Source organism: Orbicella franksi, chromosome 7 (assembly GCF_964199315.1).
Source record: "Orbicella franksi chromosome 7, jaOrbFran1.1, whole genome shotgun sequence".
Classification (NCBI taxonomy): Eukaryota; Metazoa; Cnidaria; class Anthozoa; order Scleractinia; family Merulinidae; genus Orbicella; species Orbicella franksi.
In genome coordinates, this window is record NC_138151.1 from 4160341 (window position 1) to 4170000 (window position 9660).

The 9660-nt window shown below is 37.0% G+C and overlaps 1 protein-coding gene and 1 pseudogene across 3 annotated transcripts; one reads left to right on the forward strand and one right to left on the reverse strand.

Annotated features, from left to right (window-relative positions):
* The first annotated feature begins 404 nt into the window (after positions 1-404).
* LOC145493520 (uncharacterized) lies at positions 405-1341 on the forward strand (annotated as a pseudogene).
* Positions 1342-3273: 1932 nt separating this feature from the next.
* Positions 3274-9620, reverse strand: LOC145493521 (phospholipid scramblase 1-like). Of its 3 annotated transcripts, XM_081473004.1 has the most exons (6): positions 9369-9620; positions 8755-8947; positions 7164-7275; positions 6016-6118; positions 5079-5137; positions 3274-4449 (listed from the first exon to the last, which is right to left on the reverse strand). In XM_081473004.1, exons 1-6 carry the CDS (start codon positions 9397-9399, stop codon positions 4420-4422), a joined length of 528 nt encoding a protein of 175 aa, XP_081329130.1. In that variant the 5' UTR covers positions 9400-9620; the 3' UTR covers positions 3274-4419. The 3 variants fall into 3 exon arrangements, with proteins under 3 accessions (XP_081329130.1, XP_081329129.1, XP_081329131.1); XM_081473003.1 differs by lacking the exons at positions 3274-4449; positions 5079-5137 and adding an exon at positions 4477-5015; XM_081473005.1 differs by lacking the exons at positions 3274-4449; positions 5079-5137 and adding an exon at positions 4477-5015 and having other exon boundaries at positions 8755-9054.
* Between the last annotated feature and the right edge of the window lie 40 nt (positions 9621-9660).

A 9660-nucleotide genomic window follows, 5' to 3' on the forward strand; every position in this document is an offset into this window, starting at 1 on the left:
AATTCAAAAAATGTTTGCGTTTAAAAAGGCAGGGCGTGTTTCGGGGGACGTCGCTAATAGTTATCCTCAAGTCAGCGATTGGACCTAACCAATTTGCTTATAAGAAAGGACACAACACGACCATGGCCCTCATCAAGTCATCATTTTTGGCTTGAGCAACTTGACAGGGATGCGGATTTTGTCAGAACCTTTTCATTTGATTTTAGTAAGGCTTTTGACTCAGTCTCCCATCGCGTTCTGTGCGAAAAGAGTGTCGTATGACATTAACCCATGCATTAAGAACTGGATAATGTGCTTCCTGTGTGATCGCCAACAGAAAGTACGTAGTGGTTGATGGAGTGGTTACCAGTTTTCTCAAGATCAATAGAGGGGTTCCCCAAGGGACTGTGCTTGGACTCTTGTTGTTTTTTATCATGGTTAATGACACCAAACCTGTAATCCCTCAAACCCTACTGATCAAATATGCTGATGATATCACAGCGAGTGTGCCTGTGACAGTTGGCCTCAATAACACTGATTCATCACATCAGGAAGTAGCAAACATCAAACGTTGGGCTGATGATAACCTGATGAAGCCGAACATGAAAAAGACCTTTGAGATGGTTGTTAAGGGTAAAACCAGGATGCCCCTCCCAGAGTCCATGGATGGAGTAGTTAGGAAGAGTGAACTAAAGCTGTTAGGAGTTACAGTCGATGAAGATCCACGTAATTGGGACACTCAATTCGAAAATATGCTTAGCAAAGCGAGTTCTAGACTGTACATCCTTAGAGTTTGTAAATACTACGGCTACTCACTACAAGAGTTTACACTGCTGTTTGACAGCCTATAATGTCACTTTTCACCTATGCGATTGAGGTGTGGGCTTGCGCAACACTATAGTAAATTTCTTTCCCAAATTGATAGGTTTTACAAGCGGGCTCTACGTTATGGTCATACCAGCAAATATACACACATAACGGATGTAATTAGAATCAAAGATAGGCTACTATGGGATACGATAACTACTGATAGTATTCATCCCCTGCATGAACTGCTTCCATCCCAGAGATCAAGGAGCCTTAGGAAAAGGGGACACCCTTACATCCTGCCACGTGTCAGAACTGAACGTCATAATCGCTGTTTTGTGAACAGATGCCTTTTCAGTTTTGTTTAATTGTTATTCATACATTTGTAAATAGTTTGTAATTAGTTTTTTTTATATATAGCAGTTAGTTATATTAAATTGTAAGTTTAGACGTATGACTCTGGGCACGTTTCTTTTGGCATTTGCTATTTATTAATAAAGAATTCCTTAGTTCAATTACTTACATAAATGGTCACTTTTCTACAAGACTTCTTAAACAAATGCAAAACCACAACAAACAACTACGGTTTTCTGAACATGTATGAAGTTGTTTAACTCCGGCGGATGTAACACGACTGCAAATTTGTCAGTTGACTGAGTGGGGTAGCTTGCGAACGCAGACGTATTTCCGGCTGTCGCTTGTCTCCGCCGAAAATTAATAGGGACCTTACGCAGAACACGACGGCAACAGCAACGAGAACGTCACCAAACAAAAGGTTTAATGAACAGTACAATGGCTGTGCACGTGCATTATAATTCTTGGTACATTTCTTTGGCGTCCTCTGCAAATCAACAACGTGAAATGACCAGTTTTCAAGTTTTTCCACAACGGGACCCACCACGGCTAATTTTTGGTATTTCTATTTGGAATTGAACGCATTCGTAGCATATTCAGCAGGGGCAAGTTTTAATACCGACAAACACACTGAATAGATCTAAGTAAATGCGAAATTCGAAAGTAAAATATAAACACGCTTTTTAATAGGCGTTGTCCTTGCCGTCGCCGTCGTATATGCCGGTAAGGTCCCTGTTGTTTTGCAGAGGACGGCAAAGAAATGCACTAAGAATGATAACGCACGTGCACAGCCATTGTATTGCTCAATATTAAGCCTTTTGTTTAGCGACGTTCCCGTTGCCGTTGCTTTTGCCGTTCCCGTTAATTGTTAAATAGCGGTTGTAAATATTGTTTATATTTCCCCTATTTTGTTTTGTTTCACTTTCATTGTCTAAAGATTTACCTGTGTCCTTCAAAAACAGGTTACATTCAACATGTTAGACCCATGAACTTCGTTGTTCTTTGGTGAAAGTTGATGTACTCAATAGTTGCACATCTGGCTGACCACACCCTGGGAGGCATTTCTGTCAGAGACTGTGTGAAGCCAATGCGTGTTTTCTCCGCGAACACGAACGCAAAAAGAACGGTATGAACGAGAAGGGCCACACCCTATTCTTACCCCTGTCTCGCCCTACCAATCCCTTCTCATCTTTAAGCTGTCGCCCCTCCTCTCTCCCAGATTATACTGAGAAATGTCAACTTGCCAAATGGAATCCAAGGCCTTGAGGACTGAAACCTACAAACGCAGTCGGATTTCTGGCTGTTCTCTCACGTTACAGGCCTATACTTTCTGGCAATGTGAGACAAGAGCGCAAAATATTCACGAGTGAAAAGTAGTAAAAACCTTCATTTACCGCATGTTTTCCGCACAAGAAAAGTCACATCCCTGAGGGTCACACCAGGAGTCACTTCACTTTTTTACTTTCCTTGCTTCATTTCTGTGCAGAATTAGAACTGCCATTAAAGTGCCTATGAAATTAAAAATAATTGCTGCTTATTAGCATTCTGTTTCTTTTGTGATGAACATTTCTGGTGCCAAGTTTGAAGAACACCACTCTAATATTTCCAGAGCTATTCTTGATTCAGTATTTTACTGTTTTAGTGGAACTACTAATTACGCAATCACTTACATAATACAAAAACGTCAATATCTCTAAAACGAAAGAAGATACTCCAAAAAGGAAAACCCCATTCTTCTTTATTTTGAAAAGCCTTTCAAATAAGCTGCAATTATTTTTTACTTCATAGGCACTTCAACACTGATCAGAAGTGAAAGGTTCCAAATATTTGTATACACTACACAATGGGTCCAATAGGACAAGTCCTCATGCAAAACCTTTCATATGAAAATGAGTTTGATTTGCATGAAATTGACCATGTAGGATGAACACATTTTCATGTAAATAGTTTCACACAAAGACTCGTTCTGACACAGACTCAAAAGGCAACTCGGAAATGAAAACTTATTACACTGTCTGTTTACACTACAAAGTAATTTTGATCAATACAAACCTTGTTCATAGCCACTTTCAAGAGCTGTGTCAAAACAACCATATATTTATGACATATTCCAAAAAAAAAATCCAGTTGTTGTTTGGCAATAAATGGCCTTTAATTTAACAGGAGTTAATACAAAAGAATGCTAAGGGATCTGACATGGGTATTAATACCCCAACTGTATTAACATAATGGTAACCAGTCGTTTCACCCTAAAGCCAGTTCGTCCAGAGTAAAAGTCTGTTCACCCGGACTGAAAGATCAAATAAAGATGTGTTCAATTCTTTCTTTTAAGTAAACGAGCAAAAAGAGACAACATTGTGGGCATTATGAAACAAAATAATTATGCAAAACATGTTTGTTATGAGCTAACAGTCCAGAGAAAACAAATTACAGTCCAGGTGAACTGGCATTGGGTGAACTGGCTTTCGGGAAAAATGACCACAATAATTATTCAAAATAATACTGAAACTTGAAAAATACACAATGGGTGAAATTTGTTATCACAAAGACTTAGGTCATCCCTGTATAAAATAAGCTGTGTGCAATAATGAAATTCTCAGTGTACCAAAATAAAAATTCTGCTTCAAGTCAATATTATTATATTCCGACGCCACTAACGGACTACTGTAATTGGTGTTTGCGCAACAAAATATGCTCAATTTTGAAACATGGTTACTCATAACTATAAAATTGAGTGTTTGACTGATAAAAATGGGAGAGGCCAAGTTTAGCCTCTCTTAAAATACATAATTTTGGCAAGGCCAGTGAATCTGTGCTTCTCAAAATAATTAAACATGATTACAGAATAAATAAAATACCACTTGCTGAATGTAATGTTCACAAAAATTTTCGATCCCCATTATCATTTCACCACATTTCCCTAGTCAACACACTTAAATTTCACTTGCGGCATTGCTGTGCACAGGGAAACTTTAAATATATTAAATAAGAGATCCACTCTATTAGCAAAGAGAGAAAATGTGTGATAAATCAAAATATATTACAACTGCAAAGAAGGCTAACAAATTCAAGATACCAAATTGGCACAGGTAGTTTGTTAACTTTAAGTTATACAACCAATGCATGTATTTTTGTCAACAGGTTCAATAAATATATTAACATTTTAAAAGTTCAATACATTACAAGGATTATGCATCGAATAATATCATCACACTCCTTAACACGCTGGTACATGTAGATCCAACGTTGAGTGTCTTCTTTGTGTATGTAAGTGACACATTATTTCTTTCTCTCAAAGAACATAAAGTCCTGTAATTCAGAAAAAAAGAATTAAAAATCTAATATTTAAATATTGAGTAATGATTTATAACATATGTTTAATGAGGCACAAATCCATAGGCAATTTTTAATGTGGTAACATCTATGCCAACTCTCCCTGATGTATCTGGGAGTCTACAGACCAAATCTCCTGGTTTCCAGTATGGGTTACCAAATCTCCCAGATACAAAAGAAAGCACTCATTGTACATTTTTTTTCATGTAATTCTCGGCCGATTTTTGGCATTTTCAGGGTAATAGTTTGGGTTGTTTTATGTAGTAACTTTAAGTTGGTATTGTCTGTGACTGCATTTTTTTACACTGGCATTTCTGTAGTTATAGGATCACTGCATATTAGAAGACTAAAAAATAATAGAGATATTGACAGAGGTTATTGTCTGATGCTTTACATCTACCAAACACTGAATCAATTTTCTGCAGCCATACAATAGGCAGGAAATTAATAAGGATGGAAGACTATAACATGCAGGCTTTGACTGTGCCAACAATAATAGTTCCAGACTTCTGCCTGTGTAGTCTCCATTGTGTGACTGGAAACTAAGTGACAAAAATGTACAAATGCAACAAAGAATGGAGTTAGAATATTTTTACTGTACTTACAACAAGAAAAACTGCTCCCATTAAAATGGCTTTATACTTGACATCCAAGTCTAGTGGGACTGATTTAAGGGAAGGAAAAAATTTAAAATGAAAATGTAGCCTCTGAATTAGAATCACAGAGGACCTCAAGACAAGTCATGAACAGATTGTCATTTTTCTGTGTTTCAACTCGTCTCTAAGTCTAAAATAGTTTAAGTCTTAGTCTTGGATTTTCCAATGTGGGTCTCAGAATGATCACTGCGAGTCTCAGATTTAACTGAAGGGGTGCAAAGCAAAAGACACTAAGTGACATCTGATGGACTGAAAGATTCTCCTAGCAAATCGCTTTTCGCTTTCTACAGAAGGAGAATTTGACATGGGATCAAGAGTCACTTAGGTCACTTTTTCCCACACACCCCTTCAATTATTCATCTCCCCTGCTGTAGGATCTTATGGGATACCTTAGGATTGTAATCAGAAATGTTTTCTTACTTAGCATCTTTAATAACAAATATAGAAGATCCTGTAATAAGTACTTCTGACAGAATCCTGCAGGTTTCCGAGGGATCTTTAACAAGATATAGGACCCTATCTTAAAGATTTTACACAAGATGTTAACTTAGAGTACATACAAAAGGCACTGGATCCTCAGCAGAATTTACAGTTGTACAACATGTATTACATTTTCATATAAAAATTTAATCCACGATTAGGCTTCATCAGAGGTTAGTTTAATCACGGGTTTGAACAACCGGGCCCAGGGGTAAAAATTACAGTGTGCGACTGAGGGGTGGAAAACAACTTTCGGTTCAAATATTAGTCATCAGGAAGTTGAAAAATCAAAGGTATGAGAAATTGGGATTTCACTTTATTATTTTATCATAAGTTTTTTAGTTGCAGCTGACATAAATAGTTGCATCAAACAAATTAAGGTTAATATTACAGTGTGTATCCTTACAGCGAATTCCAAAGTTTGCAGCATCAGTAAAGACCTCTCGTGTAAATCCCATCCACTGTTTGGTTATCATTCCAATTTCACTCCCTCCATCTAGAGAGTGGATCTGTTAACAAAACAGGAAAGTATCAATTCAACTGATGCAAAAAAGGAGATCAAACATTTTCCTTGCTTGGCATGCATATACATGTAGCAGGCAGCAAGTATATGGATTATTATACGGCTAGCTCTGCGAGCAGAGACGAACCGAATCCTGCAGTGTAATTGGCTACCCGAGCAGGTAAGATGGCGCTATCTTGCCGCTCGGACAGGATTACCCACTGTGTCCCACTAGAAAATTAAGTGTTCTCTTTTCCATATAATGTTTCAATAAATCCTTTATTGACTATACATTGTGAGCCTCAACTTTGCCTTGGTCCATAAACATGCAAAAAATAATCACTTAATGGCCAATATGCAGCCACCTTAACCTCACACTTGGTCAATAACCTATATCTATTATGTAACTTCCATTCATAGCCGATATAACAGATGCTCTGTTTGGCTAATACTAGGTCATTATTCTCCCGTAAAGCCCGCGGGCCAATTCTGGGCCTGCAAAAACCAAGCAAAAAGCCTAGTAGTAGATATAATAAACTACTTATAACCTTGAACGTTCGGTCTTTACAGGAAAATCTCAAACCTCAGCCTTGCCATGTTGACCTCGTTTTTGCTCGGTCAACATAATAGCAAGGTCTCAGTCTGAGATTTTCCTGTTAAGACCTCACTCTTGGTTAATAAGTAGTTAATATTGCACAGGAAGGAATTTTTGACAAACTTCAGGGTGTTGGGAATGTAGTAAACAATAAAACTGGTTTTTCTCAAAGCTTCTCAATCAAGACTAAAACTAAGGAGAAAACAGAGAAATAAAATTGTAAAGTTAGGATCCTAATCAAGATCAGATATCCAAACACTTTTATGAATATGATATCCTTTGTTTAAACTTTTATTTCAATCATTTTAACATGTCTAATGTGCTTGAGAGCCACACTTCAAATAGTTAATGTGTGAGTACCACATAACAAAATCTTTTTAAACCTTCACTTATGCTGAATTTTAACCAGGCAGGGAGTTTACTAAAGACTTGACAAATCAAGGTGTTGGAAACTCACAGGGAATTCAACATCTGATCCACAGCTGCAAAAACAGCATGGGCCATTGATCATCATGATGGGTTGACGCTTCGCATCTTGAATTTCCAACTTTGGTTTCCAGCAGGACGGCCTATGAGACATTAGAACATCAGACATTTGTAACATGCAATGTTGGGTACAGGTAGGGGTGTAATGCCTCATATTCCTTGTGATTTGATTCAATTTCGATTATTGCCTTTCGATTTCAATTATTTCAATTCGATTATGCAAAATATTAATGTTTTTTTAATTCTTACAATATGATACACAATGTAAACAACCCTAAACCCTCAATTTAAAGATACAATGAGCGTGTCGCACATGGTTTGCCTTATTTGGAAATTCTCAAGGGGTGTTAGAAGGGCAACATTTTTACCACGCAACACAAAATGGCTCACAAACTGCAAACGTCTTTACTCCTCAATCAAAAACGCACATTTTAAAGAGTTCTGGATTCTGATTTCACAATATAATAACTCACTGAGGGCACTCCGAGAAAGGTATGCAAAAAATCGAACCAAAACCGAAACTTGGAATCAAAGAATCGTGAGGCAAACTGAATGGTCATAATCACGATTAATCGAAAATTCGATTAATCGTTACACCACTAGGTACAGGGCACATCATTCTGCTCCTTCAAGTGATATTACATTCTAATCTTACAGATGGTAGTTCCCTGGAGTGAGAATATTGTTACTACCACAAGTCATTCACTTGGCAGAGAAACTGTGAGAGAAATGTCTTTGGAAGGCTGCCTGCATAAATGTAATGTGCTCTTGGGCAAGATACTTTACTTTACTTATAAATGGGAATCACCAAATACCCTATATCAAATTAAAGCTTACAGAGCTAGCTACCAAACTGCACCAAGAATTTAAAAGAAAAAAGGAATTGACAAATTTTTATGACCTCTAAATGGGAGTGTCCAAATCATGTTCACGAATTATGGTAACCTTGAATGCAATGGGGTAACCCCGTAAAAGAATAGGTCCAACCAGTAGGGAGTGGAGATACTGCAGTCTCTTCTACTGAAGCTAGCTTACTTACAAAAAAATTTTGGACGATTTTAATTTCAGACAAAAAAAAGTGTCCAAAATTTTTAAGTGTCCAAAAATTTTAAGCCTCCAAAATATTTACAGGACAGTATAAAACTTTAAGGTAGCTTAAAAGCACTTAGTTTCCTTGATACCAGGCTTTACATAAGCAACAACTTGATAGAATTTGTGTTATATTCTCGTTGGTGTGTTCATAAAACCTTAAGGGTGTAGTGAAACTGTCATCTTTTGATGTTGTTCCAGTCTAGTTTGGATTTTTTAGCCGTACATTTACTTTAGTTAAGTGTCCAAAATTGTCGTGTGAAATTTCTCCGAAATGAGATGAAAAGTGTCTGAAAATTAAACGCTGAAACAAAATGTCCAGAATTTTAATGTCCGAAATTTTTTGCAAGTAATGTAATAATTATTGTTGGGCTGATGAGCCCCTTGGGCTCAATACAAAATTTAACTGGTACATTTTAGCTACCGTTACATTGTAAAAATAGCTGTCACTTAAGTTTTGAAAAACAACTTACTTCTGTTCCACATAACCTATGACTGTCCCAGGTGGTGACTGTATTTCAATTTCCTGAAGACAGCAAGGCCACCAGCAGCACTGACACCGGACGGGTCGGGAGAGATGTATCACTTCTCTCTGCATGTTGTCAATGATTCTCATCTCAAATGGACGGCCGGGACCACAGCATTGTCGAGTACAACAGTCAGTATCTGAAAAACAACTAGTTTGTGGATCTCATGACTCGGCAGTGACTCTAATATGACTTGGTGCAGAACGTTGGATTGAATCTTCTCTTGAGATTAATGGCTTGACAGAACTATGTTAAGGAAGTAAATTGACAGAGCATTGTTAAGTAAGTAAATTAAAGGCCATATGCAAAAACTAGGGCACTTTTGACAAAAAAATTCTTCGACATAAATAGTCACTTAGGAGGGTTTTCCACTTAGCATATTGATAATAACTGCATTAAAAGAAAGGTTTTTAAAACTGCCTAGTGCTAAGCAACATGCCTGTGATTGACAGGTTGAAACAAAGAAATTCTTTGAAACTGACTCGCATGCCTAATTTTTTAGAAACAAATGGCAAAATAAATGGTAAAATACCCAACATTACGAAATTGTACTAACATACCTTCTTGAGCAAAGTAGACTTGCTGACTCATGGAATTACATAGAGCGTATTTGTTTTTTGCCTCACATCCAGTAAAAACTTGGAAAAAATAGCAATGTACACTGTGAATCTACATGTTTACTTTCTGTGTAAGTCATGATAATTTTAATTAATACTTCATTTATTAAGTAGACTCATTCTTGTATATCATCACAGATAAGGAATAGTTGCTAAAGTAACATATTAACCCCTGAATGAAACAATTCTCTGAAAGCAGCCATAAATTTTATGGTTGTGAGCAAATCCCAAAAGT